Genomic DNA, 26456 nt, shown 5'->3' with positions numbered 1-26456 from the left:
CAAACGCGTATTTAGAAAAAAAAGGTTGTTTTGATATTTCTGGTTTCTAAATTAAGAACAAGGAATAATTTCTTGGGATATTGCCTCCTTCTTAGTGACTTTTGAAAGCTCTTAATCAATTTTGTCTGCCAATTCCAGTATTTTTTCTATGGACTTTTTATACGTTAATACTGCAATGTGCTTCCCCCTCCACACACACTTTCAGAAACCATTTTATCTGTTTCTCTGTTACTAGGCTTTTCTGCAATCATTCATAGATATATGCAGACCTAACAGTAAAGTTAGTCTAAAAAGGGAACCAAATTTAAAATTTTCATGCATATTTATAAAATATGTTACTCAGTAATTTTCTTTGTTATTTTTTCATACAGGTACAAAGGCCAGGCACCTGATCTAATAGGTAAACAAGACAGTGTCTATGAAGGTATGTTTCTAAGTTGCACGGGGTTTTGTTTTTTCTAAGAGGTACTTTCATGCAAATAAACCTGAAGGTATATTTTAAAATCTCTTCCAGTTAGATACAGTATTTTAGTTTTGGGGTTTTATTTAGTTCAAATCAGAAAACAAAATCAGTGAATTCTTTCCCCTGTCTTTCCACTGTAAGCAGCTGAAAGGACAAACACCTAACTTGGGGTTGATAAGGTCTGTGAGGAGATGTTACATCCAGAACTGCACATACAAAATCTTATGTTCAAATATCTTTCTTCAGCTGCCTTTGTTGGAGAAATTAATTAGTGTAAGTTAGTGTCCCAAAAGTCTGCCGTTAGTGTTGTTCTTTATTTTTCTCCCTTTGTCCAAGCTGAGAGCATCCTGAGGGTGACTTTCACTTTAAACAGATTATTTCAGGTGTGCGTAGAAAACCTTTCTCAGTTGGTTCTGTGATTCTGGTCCATTTTGTAGCTGCTGTGATCACAACTTTGTGATTTACCACATTTGTCTATTTGAGCCTAAATGAGGGCTGCAGTACTTAGGGCAAGTCTGTCTGCTGTAGATCAAAGGTATTCTGCTTCTACTGTGTGTGGAGTGAGACAGAGCAGAGAGATCAGTAAATATAAGCTGACTTGTGTGTAAATGGCTGCAAGTGAAGGAAGTGTCTCACTGAATTGCAGGTAAAGTCGTTTTTCTTTATTGTTGGGGATTTTTTTAATTCCCTGAGAATGAAAAGCAAAAGCCTGGGGGTTCAGTTTTAACCCATGAGCTAATGCATGCTTTTTTGATAAACACAAAGACCAGAAATTTCTGACATCTGTCTTTACCATTCAGTCCTTTGAAATACACACATGTTACCATGATTTAAAGCATAACTGAACACCTGCACTTTTCACTGTACCCTAGGTTTTGGAGCTGTCTTATGTTGTATGTGGTGACCCTAATGTCTGTCTTTTTAAAGAGTAGCTAGTTTGATACTTCAGAGAATCTTCCATAAAACATTTTTGCAGTATAAGGGTTGAGTTGAATAGAGAGGGCCAAGTACAGGATTTTGTTTTTCTGATTTACATTGTTATGTCTATGGCAACATCAGAAGCTGAGTTTTAATTCTTCTGTGCTGTAGATTACAATACACATTTCATAGCATCTACTGTTTGTTTTTTTTAATTATTTGAAATTATTCAATATTTGAGCTTTTTTAACCAAGTCTAATTATATTTCTCCAATTCTAGAAGACTGGGACATGTTAGATGTGGATGAAGATGAAAAGCTGACAGGAGAAGAGGAGTTTGAACTGTTGGCTGGGCCTCTTGGGTTAAATGATCGGCGCATTGTACCTGAACCCGTTCAGTTCCCTGACAGTGACCCTCTGGGTGCTTCAGTTGCAATGGTGACAGCCACCAACAGTATGGAAGAAACACTGATGCAAATAGGTACATTTGAAATCCATTTCATTTAAAGAAATGATAATAATAACAGCAGCAGCCACAACAATAATGATAACAACCATCACCACCTCCTCTCCTTTTTAGTGGGATTTTTCTAGAGGCAAGGCAGGAACATCCTGACAGTATTTCCTGCCTGCCACCATGAGGAAGTGGAGACCAGCTCTGAATTGTCCTTTTATGATAGGGAAATTAGAGAGAGGAGTGTGAGGCATTATGAATTGACAGAAGGATTGAATTTTGCCAATGAAACTTGTGACCGTAGTCAAACAGTAAATGCCAGTAACATGTTTTGCAGAACCCAATGAATGGATTTAAGTTGGGACATAAGAATAGTCCCCTCTGATGGAAGAGGGAATCAGAGGAATTAAGATTGATTATGTCAGATTGTGTTCTTATCTCCTTGAAAATAAGGAATAATTAAATTACACAGTGTATTTTCCTCTCAGTAATTGTTATTGTAGTTCTGTATGTATGAAATACTGAAAAATTAGTAACTTAGGCCGACTTTGCTTCTGTGCCTATTGCTATATGATAATGTTTTGTTTTTCTTTAAATACTAATGCAAATCATCATTATTTCCAAGGCTGTCATGGCTCAATAGAAAAAAGTTCTTCTGGCAGAATAACCTTAGGAGAACAAGCAGCTGCCCTGGTAAATCCACATGACCGTGTCATGGCCCTCAGAAGAGTGACAGCTGCTGCCCAAGTGCTCCTGGCAAGAACAATGGTTATGAGAGCACTCTCACTTCTGTCTGTCAGGTTTGTGGCATCTTTGGCAACACTTCCCCCTTTCCTTTTGCAACCAGTTACCTAGGTCTGTTTGATAACAATGCAATTTCAAACTAATTGGGGAAGCAATTCTCGTGTCTGTACTTACATAATACTGCTAAGAGAAAAAGTTCTGTTGATTTTGTTCTCTTGAATCAAGGGGTTTTATATCCATTTCCACAGTGGTTCCAGTTGTAGCCTGGCAGCTGGCCTTGAGTCCCTGGGATTGACAGACATCCGCACTTTGGTTCGTTTGATGTGCCTGGCAGCAGCGGGAAGGGCAGGCCTGTCCACGAGCCCATCCACGGTGTCCAGCTCCACGGAGAGATCCAGGGGCATCCACAGCAAAACCAGCAAGCCCATCTCTTGCCTTGCCTACCTGAGCACTGCAGTTGGCTGCTTGGCATCAAACACTCCCAGTGCTGCAAAGCTGCTGGTGCAGTTATGTACACAGGTAGGACTTCAGTACTTACTTGAGACTACTACAATTACTTGTGCTTTTACCTTCTCAGCTGGGGTGAGACTGCTCTCACACTTTGAGGATCTCCTTAGAGTCCTTTCTTGTGGCTTTGCACAGGGGTATGTTTGATTGTTGGTAAAAATGAAGTAGCTGTATGTGTCTTTGCTGAGTACTCTTTTCAAATGGGGAAAATGAATGTGCTTTTTCTGTTCATAAGATTTTCTGTTAAGGTTTTGTTTTTTTAATTGAGTCAATTCTATGCAGAGAACAGAAAAATAAAAGGAAAAACTGTAAAACTAAGTGCAATTTATGCAATTGAAAATGTTTCTAATATTGACAGTTCTGTTTGTTCTGATTATTTATCATCAATTATTTCTTTTCAGAATTTGATTTCTGCAGCAACTGGTGTGAACTTGACAACAGTTGATGATCCAATTCAGAGAAAATTTTTACCAAGTTTTTTAAGAGGAATTGCAGAAGAAAACAAACTTGTCACATCTCCAAATTTTGTGGTTACTCAAGCACTAGTAGCATTGTTGGCCGACAAAGGGGCCAAACTGAGGCCAAACTATGATAAAGCTGAAATTGAAAAGAAAGGTATGATACAGCTTTGTATTTAAATATTAATCATTAGATATTAAGTTCTTCAGTTGTGTGTAAGGGAGAGACTTGCTAGAATAATGTATAAATAGATACAGTTTTAAAAATGGACAAAACTTGCTTTGATCAAAGTAATGTTATGGTTTATGATACACATTTTGCTTAGAAATATGGTTTTATTCTGTAATTGCATGTTTCACCACTTCAAAATATAGTCTGAACTTGTGTGTATTCAAAGCCATAAAGCTGAGACATTGAGCCTGGTTATGATGAAATTAAGGAAGGTAACAGCTGATTATCATTACCCAAGTGCTGTCCTGTGTCTGAGGCAGAAATTTGTGCTGCCTGTCCTCTGAGAGGTCGGGGAGCCACAAAGCAACAGCTGTGCCCCACCTCCCCCAGGCTGCTGCTGGGATAGAGAGGGAAGGACAGGACAGTGACAGTGGCAGATCTCTGTCAGAGGAGGCTTTTCCTGTTTAGAAAGCACTCGCTCTTTGACCAACTGTCCTGGTTCATATAGTCAACCCAGGACATTAACCATTTTCATATCATGGGAATAATATTTGGAATTCTATTCTTTTTTTTTTTACTGTAGTTCACGTGATTGCAACATTGTGTTAAGATGCTTGTTAATCTCTTTCTGGAAATGCTGGCTGTTGCTGTGTTCACTCATGTAGGCATCATCTCACTGTTTTGTCTAAGCAGGTTTAATTGCCCATTTGTATGCCCATCCTTGCTATGATCCCTCTGCTGTAGGCCCTCTGGAGCTGGCGAATGCGCTGGCCGCGTGCTGCCTGTCGTCGCGCCTGTCGTCGCAGCACCGGCAGTGGGCAGCGCAGCAGCTGGTGCGCACGCTGGCCGCGCACGACCGCGACAACCAGAGCGCGCCGCAGACCCTCGCCGACATGGGCGGAGACCTGCGCAAGTGCTCCTTCATCAAGCTCGAGGCTCACCAGAACAGGGTAAGCGTGGCTCCCTCGCTGCACCCGCTGCCCTGCTCTCTTTGGCAGAGCACAGAAAAAGGGAGATAGTAAGATAGTATCGTTTTACAGTTACGCTGACTGAAATGATTTTCCACAGGAAGTCATTTTTTGGAGATAAAGTTGTTGCACCTGTGATGCACAAAAACGTTTGGCTTCTTTGAGGCTTCAATTTAGAGGGTCGTGAAAATATTGTCATGATATATCAAGTCAGCAGAATCAGTCTGAATATTTCCTTGGATCTTAATTTGCATTCATTTTTCTGTCATAATAGTTAACATATTTGTGCAGTATTCTGTGCTGTGGTGGTGTTCACAGGGGTCTCAGGTTGAGGGGAGAGACGAGGATCTGACTCCATGTTTCAGAAGGCTTGATTTATTATATTATGATATATATTACATTAAAACTATACTAAAAGAATAGAAGAAAGGATTTCATCAGAAGGCTAGCTAAGAATAGAATAAGAAGGAACGATAAAGGTTTGTGGCTTGGGCTCTCTGTCTGAGCCAGCTGGGCTGTGATTGGCCATTAATTATAGACATCTAACATGGGTCAATCAAAGATCCACCTGTTGCATTCCACAGCAGCAGATAATCAATGTTTACATTTTGTTCCTGAGGCCTCTCAGCTTCTCAGGAGGAAAAATCCTAAAGAAAAGATTTTCCATAAAAGATGTCTGCGACACTGTGCAATAGCAGCCAGTGGAGCATGGGGATATATGAAGTGCGGTGTCCCTATCAAGCGTGCTTAATTGCAGTAAATAATGCTGTAAAAGTCGTAGAAAAATAAGTCTAGTTTGGTTGTTACAGGGTGTTTCAGTCACTGTCTCACTGGTTAGTGTTTGCTTAATATTAGTGAGCAAACATACCCAAGTTGTAAATTCCAGTTTTGCCATGGTTATTTTGGTATTTGTAGGTCATGACATGTGTTTGGTGCAATAAAAAGGGACTTTTGGCAACAAGTGGGAATGATGGCACCATCAGAGTGTGGAATGTGACAAAGAAGCAATATTCACTGCAACAGACCTGTGTGCTCAACAAGCTGTAAGTTGATCCTTTACAACAGCCAGATATTTAATGTAAGCTGTAATTGTGTAAAATACTGCAGGATTGGCTGTTATCATTATCTCCTGCTCTTAAAATCTCTCATTTGTTTTCTGTTGCATGCAAAATAAATAGGTTAAAACTTAGAACAGAACTAAATGTCAACCTGGTAAGAGTTGACAAAGAGATCATGTCAGTGCTGTTTAAAAACATCCTTAATTAATTGATATAAGGAGACATGGGTAAAAAAAATGGTATGGGACTGTCATGTAGCAGAAAAGTGAGTATCCCTTCACTGGGTTCCAGTGGACAGCTCCAACATATAACATGATTATTGCAAGTCATTGATTCAAGTGTGAAAAAATAATTCTGACTCCTGAGATACAGGAACTGAATGTAATTCTACATGAACATCTTGGAAGTACTTTTTTTGTCATTTGGGTGTGTCCAGAAAAGAAGAAAGCAAAAGGAAAGATTAAAATCTAATTTCTTTAGTGAAGCATAGTTGAACTTGGAAGAATGATGGAGCAATAGTGAACTACTAGATTGTTTTGTGACAATTTTTTAGTGATTGGCTTAGTTCTTGTTTGCTTGCTGGTATTAGATGTGACCTTAAAAGAAACAACCAGAATGATATAACAGTATTATATCCTTCATTGTTCTGGTACTAAAAACAGTAAAAAAATGTGGCTGTTGTGTATGATCTAAAGGGCAGTCAAAGGTGTCTGTGGCCCTATTACAGTTAGGCAAAGCAGACTTTAAAATGGAGTTTTAGAATAGCATAACGAGATTGTAACAGGAGGAAGAGTTTATAGTAGAATTGATAGTAAGATGTGCCTCTTTTATTTCTTGTTCATGCTATCATTTCATTTCATGACTTCCCAGAAAATTTTGTCTTTGCTGAAAATGTTAAATTTGAGATTAAATAGGTAAAGGTAAAGAGTTTCCATTTGAAACCTAATTTGAAATTTCTGGGAAATAAGTAGTATCTCATTCTGTAACTTGAAGTGGTTTAAGAGGGAATGTAGTACTGTGAGCAGAAAAACATTTTATGTAAATCTGCTGCGATGGCAGGACTCGAGGTTCTAGTGCAGATATTTTATGTGTTCTAGATTTTCATGTCTGCTTAAAGGAAATGCCCTCTTAATTTCATTCTTTTATTCTATTACAGAGAGGGTGACTCTGAAGAAGGTCTGGGGTCACCCAGTGACCTTAGTTTATCTCTTGTATGTTGGAGCATCAGTGGCAAGTACCTGGCTGGAGCTACAGAAAAGATGGTGAACATCTGGCAAGTCAATGGTATGTCCTGAGCTGCCTGTGGGCACCTCCTGGTCCAGCATATAGAAAAATGGGGAGCTGCCAAGTCACTGCACGTTTGTTTACACCAGTGTTTAACTGTCCAGTTTAAATGCCTACCATCTCCCACAGTCTCTTGTGAACATGCTTAATTTGAGAAAGGTGCTAACCCCAAGTGGATATGTGATACACATCTTTGAGAGGAAGACTTTTAATCCCTGTAATTTGTAAACTTCATTCTGTTGCTTTGCGCTTAGAAAAATCACCAGTTACTGCACCTGTGGTAATAGATAATCCCCAAGAAAAGTATAAATTTACTGGGTACTGAAGAATTCAGCTTCCTTCCTTAGCAAAATTACCTAAATTGAATGATACATGAGATTTGTTGCCTAGATTTTGTGTCTGCATAGATTAATGAACCATTGCTTTGTATTCTTATAACTTAGGTGAATTTGTAGTATGTCCTAGCTCTCAGTAAGATCTCTAGATTTCTTTTCCTATGGAAAAAGAAAACTTTCCCATGGGAAAGTATTATTGTTTTGTTTTCTTTATGAAGATGAAGTAGTTTTAACAGACTTTTTGATCTCCTAGGAGGAAAAGGCTTATTAGATCTTCAGTCTCACTGGGTGTCTGCTCTAGCCTGGGCAGAAGAAGGGCCAGCTGCAGCATGGACAGGAGATGCTCCAGAATTGTTGTTAATTGGGCGCATGGATGGATCTCTGGCTCTTATTGAAGTTGTGGATATTTCAGCCATGCACCGGCTGGAACTGGAACACTGCTACAGAAAGGATGGTAAGAGACTGCATCAGCATTTGAAATTAAAATTGTGAACACATTCCCACTTTTTATTAAAGAAGTATATAATAATTTTTGGTTATTGTTCATGGGATGTGATTTCTGGTTCATGGGAACAGAAAAGTCTGTGAGATCTTTATCTACACCCTGATTCCCCCACAGCAAAGGCAAGCAGGGGGTAGTAATCTGGTAAAATCCTGCCATTCCTTCCCTTGTGGACAAACAGCAGCGATCCCCTGCAGTGTCTGCTCTGTCTGCAGATGGCCTGCAGAGTGGCATTGGAATTCCTCAATTATTGCCATTTTTCCTTTATAGCTTCAGTCCCAAAGGACATCAAGTAGCAGATTTTTGGTAGTATTGTGTGGTTTTGCATCTGGCTTCTTCAGGAAGCCTTACAGATATTTTTTGGCAGAGTCAAGTGAAGCAATATCTACTTGCTAGGGGAGGTAAGTTGTTTTCAGAGCATTTTTTAGAAGCCTATCTCAGATACATGTATAAGATTCAGTCTACCCTTTTTCTTTGGTATAGTTCTTTTCACTATACCAGGAATATAAATTCAGTTATTTTCATAAAAAGAAGAATGAGAAAACTAGTGCAAAATAATCTCAACAGCCATCATTAGTGACACTCAGTTTTATCTTTATCATATGAGTTCAGGAAAATTTTCAGACCACAATATGTTAAGTCATCTTGGTGGTGGTGGACATTGTTATGCACTTTGTAGTTTAGACAACTGCACTGCAAAAACCTCTTTGATTAGGAGTGAAGTTCAGTTTAGTTGAATGAATGTTTGTGTTGTCTGTTCATGCAGTGTCTGTCACATGCCTGGCCTGGTTCAGTGAAGACAGACCATTTGCTGTTGGCTATTCAGATGGAAAATTGCTCCTAGGAACAAAGGAACCAACTGAGAAAGGAGGAGTCGTTCTCATTGATGCACATAAGGTAGAGCTGGTCTTTCTTAAACTAATGTAGACTTTTTGTAAGTAAAAATTTTATTTGTAGGTAAAATCTGTTTAAGCTGTTCTCTCTGTTTGAAAGCTATTTATAAAGGCAAGTAAATGTTATTTTAAAAATTTACACCTGTTTCTGATACACATATTAACATAATGTACTCTAAAGGAACAGTGTACCAAATGTAAAAAAAAGAAAAGGAAAGATAAACTTGGTATCTTTGCTATCAGACACTGTGGAGTGTATGTACATACAGTGAAGGAAGTGCATTAAGCACACAGCTGTGCATTGACTGGATTTAAAAGACTAATTGTTTTACTTGGTAAGAGTACTCATAATAAATTTTAATTTTGATTATGTCACATGTTTTTGTTCAGCTTCCTGTGCAAAGCAAAAGGTGTTTTTCTAAATATGCAGTTGCAAAGGTTTAGAACCTTTGCTTGGCCAGAATGTAATAATGAGTCATAAGTAGTCCATTAATTATTTGTTAGGCTAAGAGCAGAATTCCTCAAATGTAGGTGTAGTAAGAGCATCCTGATTAGCTTCCAAGAGCTGCTCTGGTTGTGTGAAGCAGGGCAGTCCCACACTGTGGCAATAAATCTGTACTTGCCTTCTTGCTATGGGCTGTCTTCTTTTCCTACCTCAGACTCAAAGCTATTTCTGGGGAAAAATAATCAAGAAGGGTTTGCAGTAAAAAGAAAACATCTTTTTCTATGTTTCCCATTTAGTTTCTTTCAGCAAACTTCTTAAAGTCTTTTTAATTTGATAGTTCTGAAGTGTAGATAGTATGAGAAGAAAATACTTTTGTTATTAGTCATTAAAAGTTACATTAGCTCTGAGTTAAATCTCCTCCTCAGTACTGTGTTACTTCATACCAACTTTTCATTTTTTTAAATCCAACAGGATACAGTTGTTAGTATGAAGTGGGATCCAACTGGTAAGATTCTCCTGACCTGTGCCAAAGAGGAAACAGTGAAGCTCTGGGGGTGTCTGGGAGGGTGCTGGAGGCGCCTGCACTCCCTGTCCCACCCAGCCCTGGTGAATGGCATTGCTTGGTGTGCTCTGCCAGGGAAAGGAGCCAAGGCCCAGCTCCTGTTAGCTACGTAAGTCATTGCTTTGTTGTTGTTTCTGTAGCCCTTTGCAGGAGTTTTGTACCAATCTGTAGTGTCAGTAGCAAAGAAAAGGGTTTGTTTTTTAAGAAATAATATTCCTTCAGTAAGTTACTTGTCGTGAGATTTGTGAAGTTCCAGAATTCAAATAAAAAGAGTGACCCAGGTTGTGTTACCAGCTGTTTATTCCATGACTTGTGGGTGCTAGTCCTGCTTGGAATTTTTTTGCTTCATCCAAATTTTTTTTCTGAGAATATGTTGTTAGTAGAAATGGAAAAGCTACAGCATGTGAGGAATAGGAAAAAATGCATTGACCCATTGGGAACAGACCCTTCTACTTTAGATTGATTGATGCAAAGTGGTTTTATAGGAAGGTTGTGAAGACTCTGGTATATAAGTTAATATCAGACCCCTGATATTTTGTTAGTTAATATCTTTATTTTGTTTTTCTAATGTTTTGTTTTTCTTTATTTTGTCTTTCACTCGACATGCTTTAGGGGATGCCACAATGGTTTGGTGTGTGTCTGGACTGTTCCCCAGGACATTATAATGACATTGCAGTCCAGCTCAGCTTGCTCAGAAGGATGGTGGGAACAAGAAACAAGTGCCAAGGTAAAGGGACGAAACTTGGTGTGTAAGAAATTCTCTTTGCTCATTGTGAAGTTGAAAGAGGAGAAGAATATGAGTGAGTTATTTGAATCTCAAAGTTTCCTGAGAGAAGAAATTTGCTAAAAAAGTTTATATTGCATTTGTGTATGTGTAGGCAGTCTCAGAACAAGAAATTGCAACATTTATTTAAGATTAAGGCTGAAGATTATATTTTGGTCTGTTTTCTTTCCTTTAAAAGTTGATCACTTTATCCTAAAATTTAGTGAGGGTTCAAAGTTTTTTGTAGATACAGAGTGAAGATTATTTTCACCTACATAAATTGTAATGTGGTCTTTGATGTTGATGGCATTTTGTAAGGGGAAGAAAGCTGATAATGTGATCAAGTTATCTATAAAATATTGTCATGGGCCTGGGTGTTTTTAAATTATTTAGTGGAACTTTGCTCTGTGTGTGTATCATCAGTATTTATTACAGAATACAGACATTTCATGCTACTCCATTTCCTGGAAGTAATGCAGTGTTCCATAAGTGTGTGATTGCTTGCAGGATGGATACAGGAAGGCAGTGGAAGTGAAGTGTGTGTTCCAGCTGAGAGGACACATCACTCCTGTCCGCACTGTTGCTTTCAGTCCCGATGGGCTGGCCTTGGTGTCTGGGGGCCTTGGTGGCCTCATGAATATCTGGTCCTTACGGGTAAGATCATCTTTGGTGTGGCTTGATTCTCATTCTTAGTAAGAGTGTCTGAATTGGTCAAGGTACCAGACCATCTTCCACCTCACCACATGTTAGATACATTAGAGAAAGTGTGGTGTAAAATAGTGTTATAACATCATAAATCTTAAAATATATAAATTGAAATTGTACTTAGCATTGAAGTACTTTATGGTTCAGTATTGATTGATTCTGTAGGGTTGGTCATGTTAGTTAGGCTTTGCAGAACCAGCTGCATTTGTTATAGTTAAGAACAGTATTCTCTTATGTTGAGGACTCTAATTTAAAGTGCTAGATAATGTGGATTATTAAACACTTTTAAATTCTTAGTTATCTTATCTCCTTAATATGATAAAAATGAGGGGTTTCTGCTTTTAGGGTAAGCTGTTCAGTTTTTAAGTAGTAATTGAAAGCTTGTGAGAGTATCATCCCTTAGGAATGTGTATGCACTTGAACAGAAGTGCAGCTCTGTTTGCACCTGACTCCAACCCCTTCTCTCCCTAGGACGGTTCGGTATTGCAGAGTGTTGTGATAGGGTCTGGAGCTATCCAGACTGCTGTGTGGATCCCTGAGGTTGGAGTTGCTGCCTGCTCTAACAGATCAAAGGTGAGACAGAAATGTTTGAACCTGTGTGTTTTCTGGCCCCTATGGAAACCAAGATGGCTGGTGATAAATCAATGTAGCTGAATGATCCTGCTATGTGAATTTTTTAATTTCTAATGTGACTGCTGTTGAACAGGACGTGTTGGTGGTGAACTGCACCTCAGAGTGGATCTCTTCCAATCACGTGCTGGCGACGTGCAGGACTGCGCTGAAGCAGCAGGGGGTTCTGGGCTTGAACATGGCCCCGTGCATGCGCGCCTTCCTGGAGCGCCTGCCCGTGATGCTGCAGGAGCAGTACGCCTATGAAAAGGTAGGAGCAATGCCAGTGTTTATTAGCATTCGTGGCTGACATGAGTGCACTGTTTAGATCTCAGCTGGTTTCAGTCTTTCACCAGAGAACCCAGAAGACTTTCCTACGTTCTACTTGAAATATCTTTCAGTATTCTCAAAGCTAGTAGTCTCCTAATTTGAAAATATTTAAAATATTAGAAAACTTTGTTTAAGCATTGGAAGAGGGTACTGTTTTACAGGGGTAGCTTTTAAGGACTTGTATTTTGGAGTGATTGGTGTATGTTTCTAACTGGGTGTTCCCTTTTCCTCCCTGCTGCCCTGCAGCCCCATGTGGTGTGTGGGGACCAGCTGGTTCACAGCCCCTACATGCAGTGCTTGGCATCCCTGGCTGTGGGGCTGCACCTGGACCGGCTGCTCTGCAACCCCCCCGTGCCCCCTCACCACCAGAGCTGCCTACCTGACCCCTCTGCCTGGAACCCCACGGAATGGGCCTGGCTCGAGTGCTTCTCCACTACCATAAAAGCTGCTGAAGCCCTGGCCAAGGGAGCTCAGTTCCCAGAGTCCTTCACTGTCCCAGACCTGGAGCCTGTTCCAGAGGATGAGCTTACTCTCCTGATGGTAATTGATACATTGTCTTAACAGCCAAGTGTGTTGTTACTGAGCACACAGTATGATGCAGTGAATCTCTGAACTGTAAACATTTCTATTTAGTAATATAAGCACCAGCAATAAGTTTATTTTTTAATTAACTGGTTAGAATATTGAATCTTAACATATAGAATATGTTATGATTGCTCTCTGTGTGTGTGTGTAATGAGTGCAAGTCAGTTGCACATTAGAATACAAAACAACCCAAAACTATGACAGTAATTTTCATGTGTGATAGGAAGAAATTTAGAGCTTTGTAGTGCTATTTTGAGTAACATTTTGTCACATTCTCACACTGCATTATTTTGCTAGTGTCAGTTTTCTTCATTACTTGTTATGTAAACCAAACCAGAAATTTTTTATTAGGAATTTTTTATAAGCAAGCTTATAACATTTCAAGCCAGTGTTTGCAATTGAAACTTCAAAATGCCCTATGCATCAGTAAGTAGAAAAAGATTACTTCATCATGAATTTAGTTTTTCTTTCATTGATTTGGATCGCAAGTCGTGGATAACAGTGTCATTGCTAGTCTGCATGCATTTTTGTTTAGAATGATTTAAATACTGTTCTTAGGAAAATATATATTGTATAACAAAAAAAGAATGTGCATCTCTTGCACTGAATGTAGTAAATGTGGCTTTTGCTGTGTAGGATAACAGTAAGTGGATCAATGGCATGGATGAACAGATCATGTCTTGGGCAACATCAAGGCCAGAGGTCAGTAAAATTGATCGTTTGGAGGGTTTGAGGCGTTCTGGAGGAGTTTTTATTCTTTTGAAATGTGGCAAGCTGTTAAAAGTGCGCTTGTTCTAAAGCCTTCTTTCATGCTCTTCTCTAGGATTGGCACTTAGGAGGTAAATGTGACGTGTACCTGTGGGGAGCAGGACGGCACGGGCAGCTGGCAGAGGCTGGCAGAAATGTCATGATCCCAGTGGCAGCACCTTCATTCTCCCAGGCCCAGCAGGTGATCACTTAGAGCCAGTCATGGTTTCATCATTTGCCATCTGTTGTTTGTAAAGCTTGTCAAAATCCCTCTCTAAATGTCTTTTCAATTTGTTGTTTGAATTAACTCTAAGTATCTCAAAACATGTTTTTCACTAGAAAGGAAATCTTAAATTATTTAACAAATTCAAACCAAGAAGCCACTGAAATCTGACAACACAGAATTATTTTATATGAGCACGATTTTAAAATACCTGCACAACTTTCACGTAATACGTGTGGCAGTTAGGCTTTCTGAAATAGCATTGACTTGATGGAATATTGTCTTGATATATTTGCAAAGAAAACAAATTAAAAGAAAATGGTTCATTGTAATGCAAGTATTGCAACAGTGCTGCATGTAGCATATACTTTATTAACATTCCTTCATGTCTTTCTAACCTAGGTGGTTTGTGGTCAGAATTGTACTTTTGTCATCCAAGCCAATGGCACAGTTTTGGCTTGTGGTGAAGGGAGCTATGGGCGACTGGGACAAGGAAATTCTGATGATCTCCATGTCTTAACTGTCATTTCAGCACTGCAAGGTAAAACTGTTGTATTTGAGAGGAATCCAGTGATGGAGCATAAATAAGCATTTTGGTAGTTAGTATGATTGTTTCTAATAAAACAGTTCTGATGCTCTTCTGCAGATTTACTCATTAGAATATTGTAGTTTCTAATTTAAAATTTGAACAAATAAACAAGATCTTCGTATTTCCTGAAGATTTAAAAAGTATGTTAAAATTCTTTAGTTTTAAGAAGACTTCAGGGAAAATTGTCTGCTCAAATTAGGAACATTTCATTTCAGTACTAATGGCAGGACAGAAGCATAAGTTTTCCATAAGAAAACAAAGATTTTGTTTGAATTAAAAGTAAATTAATTGCTATAAAAAGAAGGCTTAATGTGGTTTGTTCCTTTCCCCAGACCTAACTGGCTGCCACAAAGCACCCATGGATAAATCTATGTAAGAGTTTGCTATAGGTGATGCTGAGCTTTGTTTTCTCACTTGTCTTTGCTAGGCTTTGTTGTGACACAGCTGGTGACCTCCTGTGGCTCTGATGGACATTCCATGGCTCTGACAGAAAGCGGGGAAGTCTTCAGCTGGGGAGATGGGGACTATGGCAAGCTGGGCCACGGGAACAGCGACAGGCAGCGCCGGCCCAGGCAGATTGAGGCTCTGCAGGGAGAAGAAGTCGTGCAGGTTTCAAAATATTTCTTTCTCTTTCCAGCTGCAGGCCTGGGAACCCAGTGCTGTAGAACTGCATGAAAACGGGCAACTTTTTAATTCTCTGGGCTTTATGAACCAGGGTGGTCGTTTCCACTTAAAGGATGTCAATACCACAGATATATTGATTGACAGGTGGTACTGGAGAGGACTAAAAATAGAGCATGGAAGAAAGGGGTAATATAAAGATGATCAAAATGCTGACATGATTGATAAGTTTCCCTTCATCCTTGTCAGGTGACTTTGATCTACAAAACTGGTCACCAAGACCTCCTCCTAAGTACTAACAATGCACATATTTGCTTTTGACTGGAGGTTTCTTTATAAAAAAATTTGATAATCACACAGCAAATTCTTCATGCAAATATCCTCCAGTCCCCCTCCATAACATTGCCACTGAAGAGAGTTAAGAGATGAGTTGCTGAAGAAATTGTTAATACCAAAATGTCTGTATTTTAGCTCTTTAAAAAGGGTTATGGTTTAGGGTCAAGAAAGGTATTACATATGTACATGAAATAGTCAATATAAACTTCCAAGTGTAAAATGTGTGTAAAAATAATGCTTATTTTACTTCTAGATGTCATGTGGCTTCAAGCACTCAGCTGTGGTGACAGCAGATGGCAAACTTTTTACCTTTGGAAATGGTGATTATGGTCGATTGGGGCTTGGAAATACTTCAAATAAGAAACTTCCAGAAAGAGTGACAGCGCTGGAAGGTTACCAGATTGGCCAGGCATGGTTTATCTAAAATTAGCGTTGTATATTAGTTTAAAGCTTGTGTTTTTAACATACTTAAGTGTTCCATTGTGGTTTTTAACCATGGCTTTTATTTTGATTATGATGGCAGAATTTGAGTATGCATGATTTTTTAAATACTTACTTTCCTGAGTATTTTGGTCATTTTTATGTAAAACTGTCTATGTTTTTAACATTTCAAGATTTAGGCATTTTTAAGTATGAATTAATGAGATTTTTTGTAATTTTAAGCAGGGAACATATGTGCCATAATACCATCCTTTGGTTCTATGAGCTGAGAGAAAGCAAGTGTTGATAAAACACTGCTGTATTTTTTCAGTCCTAAGGGTCTTTAAGACACTCTAATAAGCAGTGGAAGTTTCAGTGGTTTTACAGGGATAGTTCATTTTTAAAACACAGTTTTTCTTCTTAAAGGTAGCTGGTATGTTTGAGTTAGTAAGTCAGCAAAAGCAGTGGTAATAACATTATATCTCTCACCCAGGTTGCCTGTGGCCTCAATCACACTGTGGCTGTGTCAACAGATGGCTCAATGGTTTGGGCTTTTGGAGATGGAGATTATGGTAAACTTGGTTTGGGAAATTCTACTGCCAAGTCCTCACCACAGGTTAGATTCCTGAGGAAATGGTTCTTTGCATAAACTTCCAGTGCTCCTAAAGATGTTGCACAGTGTTGAGAGTGTGATTTCCTGGTGTTATTATTTCCATGCAGTTATTACACAATCTGGCACAAATAATTCTGATGATACATTATGCTGAGCTTGGTACTGTCAAGAATTTTGTGTACATTATAGTGACTGTGACCCAGTAGCAGTACAAATAGTCAAAGTCTGAGGCTTATCTTAGAGAAGAGAGATTTCTTGTTTTGGAAACTGGGGAGAAGGTTGTTTCCACACCCATCTTCTTCTTCCCATGCCACTCCCTCTCACTCCCAGGAAAAATCGGTATTTTGAATCATTGTACATAGAATAAGGTGTTCATTCTATTGAAAACAAATATGTTTCTGTTTCCTGTACTAATTTCCAAGTGTTAATTAAAATAATCCTACAATGTGTGTGCTGCACAGTGGGAATAAAAAAATTTCTTTCTTGGAAGCAGGAGTTACAGATTGAATTTTTGTTTGCTTTCTCTTTATAGCCTTGTAATACTATACCTTGTTTTCCTTTTACTTTACCCCATAGAAAGTGGATATTCTTTGTGGAATTGGAATAAAAAAAGTTGCCTGTGGAACTCAGTTCTCGGTTGCGCTGACAAAAGATGGTCACGTGTATACTTTTGGCCAAGGTAAGACAAACTGCTCTTTTGACATTCCCGTGTTTAGGCTTGTGTAAATTGCAGGTGAAAAGGAAGACTATTAAGACATATTTCTAAGACTGATCTAATGCTATTTTTTAGAAACATGTTGCCCTAATGTAAATTTTGAAACTTGAACAATGCAATTTTAACATACACCTGAAATCCAGGTTTGTAGCTTTGTCTAGTTTGATCTCAGAACACCTTTCATTTTACTAATTTACTTTTTGAAGAGCATTTTCCTAGAACTTCATTGAATTTCACACATCCAAAAACACTGGGTTACTTCAAAGTTAACGTTGTCTAATTAAGCGCACGTACTTCCACACATTTAACAGTCTGGGCAGGAGGATTTCCATGTGCACTGAATGAAACATGCATAAACTTCTGAAGTCAGTTCATTCGTGTTTGTTAGAAACCCATGCATTTAGATCTAGAGGCCTTGGTTTAGTAGAATTTGGTCTTGTTTCTGATTGACCATAGATAAGCAGCTTGAACAGTGTAAACGAGCGCTGTAGGCAGCACTAGTTTGCAGGGAAGACCTTCCACGCTCTTTGTCCCTAAAGGGTTCCCCTTGTGTCCCAGCCCCAGGACTGTACAGATCTGCTGTCTGTCCCTCCCCTGCTTGTGCTTGTAATGAAATTCCCCAGAGTGCTGCTTGCTCCTGGAGCCTGGTGCTTGCCCTTGCAGATCGCCTGATTGGGCTGCCCGAGGGCCGCGCCCGCAACCACAATCGGCCGCAGCAGGTGCCACTGCTGGCCGGGGTCTTCATCGAGGACATCGCCGTCGGCGCCGAGCACACGCTGGCCCTGTCCTCCACGGGGGATGTCTATGCCTGGGGAAGCAACTCCGAAGGCCAGGTACGTCCTGTTCTCTGCTCCTGACCTCTGGGAGCCTCCTGCTGCCCTTCACAGCTGTGCTGGGCGTGGCTTTCCTTTGGTGGAAAAGAAAGCTTTGATGTTCTTTCCCTCCTTCACCCCTCAGCATGATCGTGTTTTAGGTGATTTCTGTTATTTTCTTGTTTACTCTCTGTGCTCTTCCATGGTACCAGTTTGGGAAAGCACTCCAAACATGCTACCTAAATTACTCTAATTCAAGCTTTTCAAAAGAATTGCAGATTTTCTCTGAATTCTTAGACTGTCATCTTTTCAACATAATAAAATTTATGGTTGATGTCAATCATATTTTTGAACTCTATAGTTACTTTCCATAATGAAAATATCAATGAACCTCTTCAAAGGAATGACTTTTTTTGAAGTCAGAAAAAACGTAGTAAACGAGAAATTCTCCTCCTTTACCACATACATTACTCACATTTTTCTACTGCAGGCTACAGATTTTAGAAAGGGTCTCTGGATGTATTAGCTACTGGTGTTTCTGGAAGTTTGGGCAAACTTCATCCTGTGGTATTCTAGGATTGAGTTTTTGAGAAGCCTTGTTGAGCAAGGTGTTTGGAATAATTTTTGAGGAACTTATTTGAGGTGTCTATTTTAAATTACTTTTATTAGTGTTTTTATAATATGGTACTTTGTATTTTTGGAAGAGAAAAATAGTGTAGAAATGTAGAGAACTTCATTCTGAAAGATGCTTATATGATTTTCCTTGTGGTTCAAAATACTGCTTTTATATGAAGTGGGGAAAAAAATACACTTTTGTGATACGAAATTTTTAACTCACAGTATGAAATTAGGATATGAAATGAAACTTGGCAAAAGGTCACAACAGCTTCAGTAAATGTTCTCTTCACACAAAATGTTTTTGTAAACCAGGATTTACATTCTAGAACGAAAATGCTGTTTGAATAGCACAGGGGAGATGTAGGAGCTTTGCTGTCTATGTATGAGAGACTGCAATACAGGACTTAGCAGTATGGATCAGATCCTCACTCTGGGAAGGATTTTTTGAGAAGTCTCCAGCTGTTTTCAGGTCTCTTTGACACTTGGATCTGTTACTCTCGTTGGGTGCAGGTGCAGTATTTTGTCAAAGATAGACGGTGAAGATATATATATATGGCAGATATTTTTTATCACAATATATGCTGTTAACAAATACGATTTTTTTATCATCTTCTCTGAATTCTTGCTTGGAGAGTTGTAGAAATACTATCAGTTGTTGATTGTTGCCTTTTGGCAGCTGGGGCTGGGCCACACCAACCACGTGCGGGAGCCCACGCTGGTGACGGTGCTGCAGGGGAAGAACGTGCGGCAGATCTCGGCCGGCCGCTGCCACAGCGCAGCCTGGACAGCTCCGCCCGTCCCCCCTCGAGCTCCAGGTGAGCAACTGAGCCTTGGTCTGGCCTTTTCTTTAGTCCTGGTGTCTCCTGGGCTGTGAGTGTGACAAGAATTTCTGAATATTTACGACAAAATTGGGGTTTTTTAATATCCATACCGTGTTTTGTTTAATATGCAAATTATCTTACTCTCACTTTGGCTTCTGTTGTGGTTTAACCCCAGTAGGCAGCTGAGCGCCGTAGAAGTTACTGTGAGGAAAATCAGCTTCATCCAAGCCAGAGCAATACAGCTCCACTTTCTCAAACAAGTGCTTGGTTTCTCTTTCTGTGGCAGGTGTTTCAGTGCCTTTGCAGCTTGGTTTACCTGATGCCATTCCACCCCAGTATGGGGCACTGAAAGAAGTGAGCATTCATACAGTGAGAGCAAGGCTGAGACTGCTCTACCATTTCTCTGACCTCATGTACTCTTCATGGCGATTACTTAACCTCAGTCCCAATAACCAGGTAAAATTCCATTGGAAAAAACTGGCTCGGCTTTGTTGTTCTGCTGGAGAGTTTCTGACCAGATCTAGATGGACCTTAGTAATAGGCTCTGTAATTTTTTTGTAAAAAAAATTTAAAAATTAATAATTCCATAAAAAAGCAATCTTCTTGAAAGTATTGCTTTACTTTTCCACTTATGCTATCACTGGCAAGTGATATGCTCTGGTTTCCAAAAGCTTACAAGCCTCAAAACTAAAACCAAAAAGTGCTGATCTGTGTCCTGAAACACTGAAGTCCTGTTACTCTGTTAAGAATGGAATGATGTCCTGTATTGATACATTTATTCTCATTGGTGCTTTATTGCAGAACAGTACATCTCATTACAATGCTGGAACGTGGGGGATAGTGCAGGGACAGCTCAGGCCCTTGCTGGCTCCACGGGTGTACACCCTGCCCATGGTGCGCTCCATAGGCAAAACCATGGTGCAGGGCAAGAACTATGGGCCCCAGATCACTGTGAAAAGGATCTCCACCAGGTCAGTGCTGCTCTCACAGGCCTTGGGTTACACCTTGTGTGCATGCTGAGATTCATACATTGCCCTCTGTTCTGGCGTTCTGAGCTCTCTCTGGACAGCTTTGTTGTCGAGTGACTCAGAGCCTTTCCATGATTGTGAGTTACATTTTTGGCTGTGTGTCTTTCCCCCTAAGGGGTCGGAAGTGCAAGCCCATTTTTGTCCAGATAGCAAGGCAAGTGGTAAAGCTGAATGCATCAGACCTTCGCTTACCCTCCCGTGCCTGGAAAGTGAAGCTGGTTGGAGAAGGAGCTGATGATGCAGGTGGAGTGTTTGATGACACCATTACAGAAATGTGTCAGGTATGTCTGTGAATATTTTGGAAATGTGTAACAGAGATGTATCACAGTGCAGTCCCAGGAAAAAAAACATTGTAGCCTGATATAAAGACAGGTCTTGAAATAAATATGTCTTTACTACTTAAAATCATCCTACCATGTTTACCTTCTCTCAGTGTTTCATATGAATTTGTAAGGAGTATCGTCACCATAGTGAAATATTCTGTCCTGTAATGCTAAAATGTCTTAATAGTTCTGTCTTAAGTTTGCTTTCCCTCTTTCTAAGAAGGCTTTTTTGTTGTTGATTTTTAAGGAACTGGAAACTGGAATAGTAGACCTGCTTATTCCTTCCCCAAATGCTACAGCTGAAGTAGGCTACAATAGGGATAGGTGAGTTGTACAGGACTTGCTTTTATTGCAGATGGGTAGTGGGTTAAAATCCAAATCTTTCATCAACTTCTTTTTACCAAATTATGAGACTTCATGATTGTCTCTAGCATATTTTTTTCCTTCAGGGTATGTTGTCTCTTGCTGATGGCAGAATTCAGGGATAGCATCAAGATGCCAGGCTTTGTGCTCAGGAGTTCTGCCTCCCTCAGGGTCCAGTGTTTTAACAGCTAAAGATTACAGTAATCTTATGTGGAGAAGTTTATTTGGACAATTGCTGATAAGTGTGCTGGCAGTTACTGTGCTGTGCTTTGAAGTGTTTTCCCTTTTGCTTCTAATGAGGTAGCATAGAAATAATACTCTTTTCACTGCTTCTTTGTCCTTTCAGATTTCTCTTTAACCCTTCAGCATGTTTAGATGAACATCTGATGCAGTTTAAGTTCTTGGGCATTCTCATGGGTGTAGCTATTCGTACGAAAAAGCCATTAGATCTTCATTTGGCTCCAATGGTCTGGAAGCAACTTTGTTGTATCCCACTCATCTTGGAGGATTTGGAGGAGGTAGATCTGCTCTATGTGCAGACCCTCAACAGCATTCTTCACATTGAAGACAGTGGGATTACTGAAGAAAATTTCCATGAGGTAAGATAAGAAAGTCAGTGCTTTTAGATTTATTCTGAAAGCAGTTACTATATCAGATTGACCTTCACATCAGTATTTCTATAATTTCAGTCTCCATTCTAAATGCACAAGCACTTGTGCATTTAGAGTAGTCTGTGGTCTTACTATATGTAGTTCTAGATGACTTGTAGTAAAACCCTATACTTGAATCACTGGAGTGGCTTACGCTTTTTCTGTTTTGCATTACAGATGATTCCTTTAGATTCTTTTGTTGGCCAAAGTGCTGATGGTAAAATGGTTCCCATAATCCCTGGAGGGAACAGTATCCCACTTACCTTTTCAAACAGGAAAGAGTATGTGGAGAGGGCAATTGAGTACAGACTCCATGAAATGGATCGACAGGTAAGAACCTCACTGTGACTTGCCCCTGTTGTTAGTGGGAACAGGGGGTAATTTGTGCCTATTTCCATTACAGTTTATTCAGTGTAAGAAAAGTTTGGCTTTCTGCATCTTTTTGGGTCTCTGTATTTTTTCTTCCCCACAAACTATTTTGGCCCTTTTTTTTAAATTTAGTCTTGTTTTTTCTCAATAATTACTCAGTTGGCAAAAGAGTGTTAGAAATCAGAGCTGGTCTTCCATTTGACTAACCCCACTTGAGATAAAAAACTGTAGTTTTGCATGCTGGGTACTCGAACTGAACATGTGAACAACACAGAGACTGGCTAAAGTAAATATTATTGACAAACATTTGTTTAGCTTGAAACTGTTTTTCTTTTGTTATAACACAAATCCTGCAAATATTTCACAGTATGTTCTGGGAAGTGCTCATTACCTATTGCATAGTGTATTTTGTCATTTGTGAGAGCAGCATTCTAATTATAAGGTAAAGATGCCTATGTGATACTATTTGCCTTAGAAAACAGCTTCCTCATCAGAGGTACCAAATCCCAAGTCTTGCAGAATAAGTACAGCATTCTCATCATACATCTGCATTGGAACAAAGTCTTTTTTCTATTTACACAGTTGCTTGGTTTAGCCATCATTATTTGTGCTGCCAAGTTGTAATTTTTTAAAATAGTTCTGTGTTGGATCAGAACATGTTCTTTAATGTGCAATTACAATTAAAAATATCTGTAATATTTTGTAGGATTTTTAGAAATAATACAGCCCTTGCAGGGGCTGTGTGTGTGGGAGGCTGTATTTGGAAGACATTGGTAATTCTGTCTCTCAGTGTCATTTCTCAGCTGAAGTAACTTTTGTGTTTGGATAGTCCAGGAAGTGGCAGAGATCACACAGTTGCACTTCAAATGTCTCTCCCATTTTTGCCATTAGGTGGCTGCTGTCAGGGAAGGAATGTCTTGGATTGTTCCCGTTCCTTTGCTTTCACTTCTGACTGCCAAGCAGTTGGAACAGATGGTCTGTGGAATGCCAGAAATATCAGTTGAGGTTCTGAAGAAGGTTGTGCGATACAGAGAAGTTGATGAGCAGCATCAGCTGGTGCAGTGGTTCTGGCACACCCTGGAAGAATTTTCAAATGAGGAGAGAGTCCTTTTCATGAGGTTTGTGTCAGGAAGATCTCGACTGCCAGCCAACACAGCTGATATCTCTCAGCGATTCCAAATAATGAAGGTTGATAGGGTAAGATACTGGTATTGCTGTTATTATTATCATCATTATTATTACTATTTCCTCTCAAGTGTAGTCTGTGCTTTGGCACTAGGAGACAATTCCCATAACTGTAAATTTACAGAAAAGGTATGGGATGGGATACGCCCTAAGTTAATAAACTCAGACATTTTGGTTGTGTAGAAGGACACAGGCTGCATGAATTGCATCTTAATTTAATTGGTGCAACTGGTGATTGGACATCAAGACAAGAGACAAACCTTTGTCTACTTTAACTGTTCCAATCTCTTTTCATTTAGTAATTTTCTTTCTGTTTTTAATTTTGTGTAAGTGCCAACATACCACTAGTGAACTCATAATGTTTAAGAGTTTACAGTGTATAGTAAAACTAAAGAGTTTACAGTGTATAGTTTTACATACAGGGTGCATTCATTTGGGGTTTTGTGCAGTGAAAGCACATTCTCTGTGAACAACATGAACAAAAAACTTCACAAAAATCTCAGCTAACGGGTTTTTTTGTCATATTTGGTTAGGTGTCTCTCAGATTGCCTAGTGGTAAGGCATGCTAGGATATGTAATTTGAACATTGTTTGGTATTTAGCACTGGGCTTCTAAACAGCAGTGTGATCAACTTTTCAAAAGGCTGAATTCAGTAGTGGGTTGTGTTACTTGCAGAGTAGGTGCTACAGTGGTTTTGGACATACTTAAGGGTGGAAAAAATGCTGTAAACAAGGGAGGTCAGTCTGCTTCTTAAAAGGAATTTGAGCTAGAATGTGAAAATGGTAGAGGCAAGGAGCAATGAAATGTGGATATTGTTGCATTTTTAACTTCATTCACAACTTACCAGTGTCCCACCTTTTATCCGTTTCCACAGCCTTACGACAGCTTGCCTACCTCACAGACTTGTTTCTTTCAACTGAGGCTCCCACCCTACTCCAGTCAAGTAATCATGGCAGAGCGTTTGCGCTATGCAATCAATAATTGCAGGTCTATAGACATGGACAATTACATGCTCTCCCGGAATGTGGACAATGCAGAGGGCTCAGACACAGATTATTAACATTCTGTGAACAAAATCATCTTCCTTTTACTACAAATAGTGCCCTAAGTCCAATTCATTGTTGACATAATTTTACAGTAACCATAGATGTTTTAGGAGCATAAAACCAGATCTTAATAGATGGTGGCCACACTTTAGTTACTCTAAATGTAACAAAAAATTAGATGTTTTTATTTTTTTGTGATTGTAAAAAAGGAAAAACAAAACAAAAAACTATGATCGGTAAGTTTTTTCTCCTTTTTTGGTCACTTTTGATAAGTTTGCATGGAGACATTTTGGTGCATTTTTGTTGGGAATAGTACATTTGTAAGCCCTCCCAGTGAACATGAAGAGTTGTACATTGTGTATAATTGTTCATTAGCCAGAACAGTTTTACATGAATATTCACATATTTATTTTGTTTCAATTTGAATTGCCTGTGCAGGGTTCCTTCTGCAGAGAAAAATAAAGCAAATTCAAGACTCGGTTGCTTGTATGCATTTGTGAACTGTGGTTGGCTTACTCAGGCTTCATACTTTTATATTTTGTCTCAGGAAATTACAGTCTTACGGTGTTGAGACAGGGTGTGACATTTGAAGCCTCTTAAAATGTTTAGCCTGCTGGACTGTGCTGTGCAGCCCCATGTTCTGCCTTCTCCTGGCCTGAGGCCCTGGCTGCTTGGGTGTACTGCTGTTCATTCCTTGTGCTGCAGTACAAGTTCATGCTGGGCTTGGTTCCTTCTTGCTTTTTGTTTAAACATTTTGCTCCTCCGTAGTAATTGTTGACAATAACAGCATGCTGCCACCCTGATTCAGAAAACTTTAAATATTTTGAGCAAAATAGTAATATTTTTAATGGACACATTGATGTAGTTGATTCCTGCTCAGAGTACACAAAAATTAAAATGGAAGGGACAGGGTAGTAGTCAAGGTTGTGGGTTTTATTCGCATTTTTAGTTCTGCCTTTGGTCTCATTTTGTCTCAGCTGTAACTATTGTGATCAGCATGGTTTGACTGACACAGTGATGGATGTTCCTGTTTGGTTAGGACAGCAGTGTACTGCACAAGGAGATCTCTGCTCTGTGCCTTAGGAAAGTGCTGGACAATAGGTAATTGCCTGTTGTCTCTATGAAAGACATCACTGATGCCAAGCTACAAACAGTGCTTGGTGTTCAGAGCAGGATGTACCTGGGGAGGGAGAAAGGGAGAGGCTGTCCCTAGGTGAGTCAGAGCTGCTCTGCTCCCATTTCCCCTCTGCTCCATTTCTTCCTCCCTCAACTTCTTGGGAAGATGCGTGGGAACTCAGGGCTGGTGAAAATGATTAATGTCATTCTCACCTGGGGCAAGACTGGTCCATCTGAGTGGGGAGTGTAGGGTGGAAGTTCCTGTTACTTACTCTCATGTGTCTGTTGTACATTAACAAGGATTGATTGGGAAATTTCCTGGTTGTCCAAGACTGAGCTGCTGTATTGCTGCCAGCTGACACTGCTCAGAGAGAGGGCTTGGTAAGCTGTAAAAAATTGCATATCTGGGTTTTATCTGGTGAAGTTCTCTCAGGACTGTATGTTGGCTCTTGAAAAAGGCAAAAGCCTAGCTATGATCAAAGACCACTGCAGAATGAAATATTTGAGGGGGATCAGGAGTTGGGGGAAGGAGGGTCTCACGGCTCTGAAATCATGCAGAGTATAGTCACATCTTGTCCTAAATGTGTAGGTTTAATAGGTAAAAAATACAGTATTTAAATAAATGGGGAAACTGCTGTATTAAGTCCTGTATTATTGCCTTCTGCACCTCATGGATGTGTCTTAGTGGCACTGATTTGTCAGCCTGTTTCAATCAGCACAGGAAATAATAGAACTGTGCCTAAAAATGGCAGTTTTATGTAGACTGTGCTGTTAGCTTTCTGGATAATGATCTTTTTGGAGGCAGTTTACAATAAAATCACAGGGGATGTTGATTAAAGGTTCGTGCTTGATGGAACTTTAATGGCTTGGAACTAAAGAAAACTGTAGACATGTTTCCATCCTCCCATAATACCCTAAGTAAAATGTAATTGTTTTCTATACTCTATTTTCAGATTGGATTGTGAAGTAAGAAAATTCATTATTGATGCTGAAAAAATGTATCAATACAATAGTGTTCAGATTTTACCATGTCATGAACAAATATCCCCATTCAAGGAGGGGAAGAACAAAGTCATAAGTTAGAGCATTTGTTAAACAAATAGGGA

At 39.5% G+C, this 26456-nt stretch overlaps 1 protein-coding gene across 1 annotated transcript in view; it reads left to right on the top strand.

Annotated features, from left to right (window-relative positions):
• The window catches only part of HERC1 (HECT and RLD domain containing E3 ubiquitin protein ligase family member 1), a 69867-nt gene extending 45144 nt beyond the window's left edge, over window positions 1-24723 (top strand). Inside the window, exons 44-76 of the mRNA XM_031055911.1 lie at window positions 372-424; window positions 1662-1862; window positions 2461-2635; window positions 2828-3098; window positions 3488-3701; window positions 4461-4666; window positions 5600-5727; window positions 6899-7026; window positions 7615-7815; window positions 8630-8760; window positions 9673-9872; window positions 10376-10490; window positions 11034-11180; window positions 11703-11804; window positions 11938-12111; window positions 12417-12710; window positions 13392-13457; window positions 13579-13704; window positions 14128-14266; window positions 14742-14923; window positions 15525-15680; window positions 16185-16307; window positions 16881-16983; window positions 17683-17852; window positions 19126-19264; window positions 19557-19726; window positions 20072-20241; window positions 20414-20579; window positions 20869-20945; window positions 21331-21583; window positions 21812-21964; window positions 22895-23200; window positions 24063-24723. Of these exons, the coding sequence (XP_030911771.1) occupies window positions 372-424; window positions 1662-1862; window positions 2461-2635; window positions 2828-3098; window positions 3488-3701; window positions 4461-4666; window positions 5600-5727; window positions 6899-7026; window positions 7615-7815; window positions 8630-8760; window positions 9673-9872; window positions 10376-10490; window positions 11034-11180; window positions 11703-11804; window positions 11938-12111; window positions 12417-12710; window positions 13392-13457; window positions 13579-13704; window positions 14128-14266; window positions 14742-14923; window positions 15525-15680; window positions 16185-16307; window positions 16881-16983; window positions 17683-17852; window positions 19126-19264; window positions 19557-19726; window positions 20072-20241; window positions 20414-20579; window positions 20869-20945; window positions 21331-21583; window positions 21812-21964; window positions 22895-23200; window positions 24063-24248 (5425 nt within the window). The 3' untranslated portion in view covers window positions 24249-24723. The remainder of the gene's footprint in view (window positions 1-371; window positions 425-1661; window positions 1863-2460; window positions 2636-2827; window positions 3099-3487; window positions 3702-4460; window positions 4667-5599; window positions 5728-6898; window positions 7027-7614; window positions 7816-8629; window positions 8761-9672; window positions 9873-10375; window positions 10491-11033; window positions 11181-11702; window positions 11805-11937; window positions 12112-12416; window positions 12711-13391; window positions 13458-13578; window positions 13705-14127; window positions 14267-14741; window positions 14924-15524; window positions 15681-16184; window positions 16308-16880; window positions 16984-17682; window positions 17853-19125; window positions 19265-19556; window positions 19727-20071; window positions 20242-20413; window positions 20580-20868; window positions 20946-21330; window positions 21584-21811; window positions 21965-22894; window positions 23201-24062) is intronic.
• The last annotated feature ends 1733 nt before the right edge of the window (window positions 24724-26456 follow it).

Source organism: Geospiza fortis, unplaced genomic scaffold (genome assembly GCF_000277835.1).
Source record: "Geospiza fortis unplaced genomic scaffold, GeoFor_1.0 scaffold171, whole genome shotgun sequence".
In the NCBI taxonomy this organism is placed as follows: domain Eukaryota; kingdom Metazoa; phylum Chordata; class Aves; order Passeriformes; family Thraupidae; genus Geospiza; species Geospiza fortis.
The sequence above is the reverse complement of the archived record's forward strand: the minus strand, read 5'-3'. Positions and strand labels throughout refer to the sequence as shown.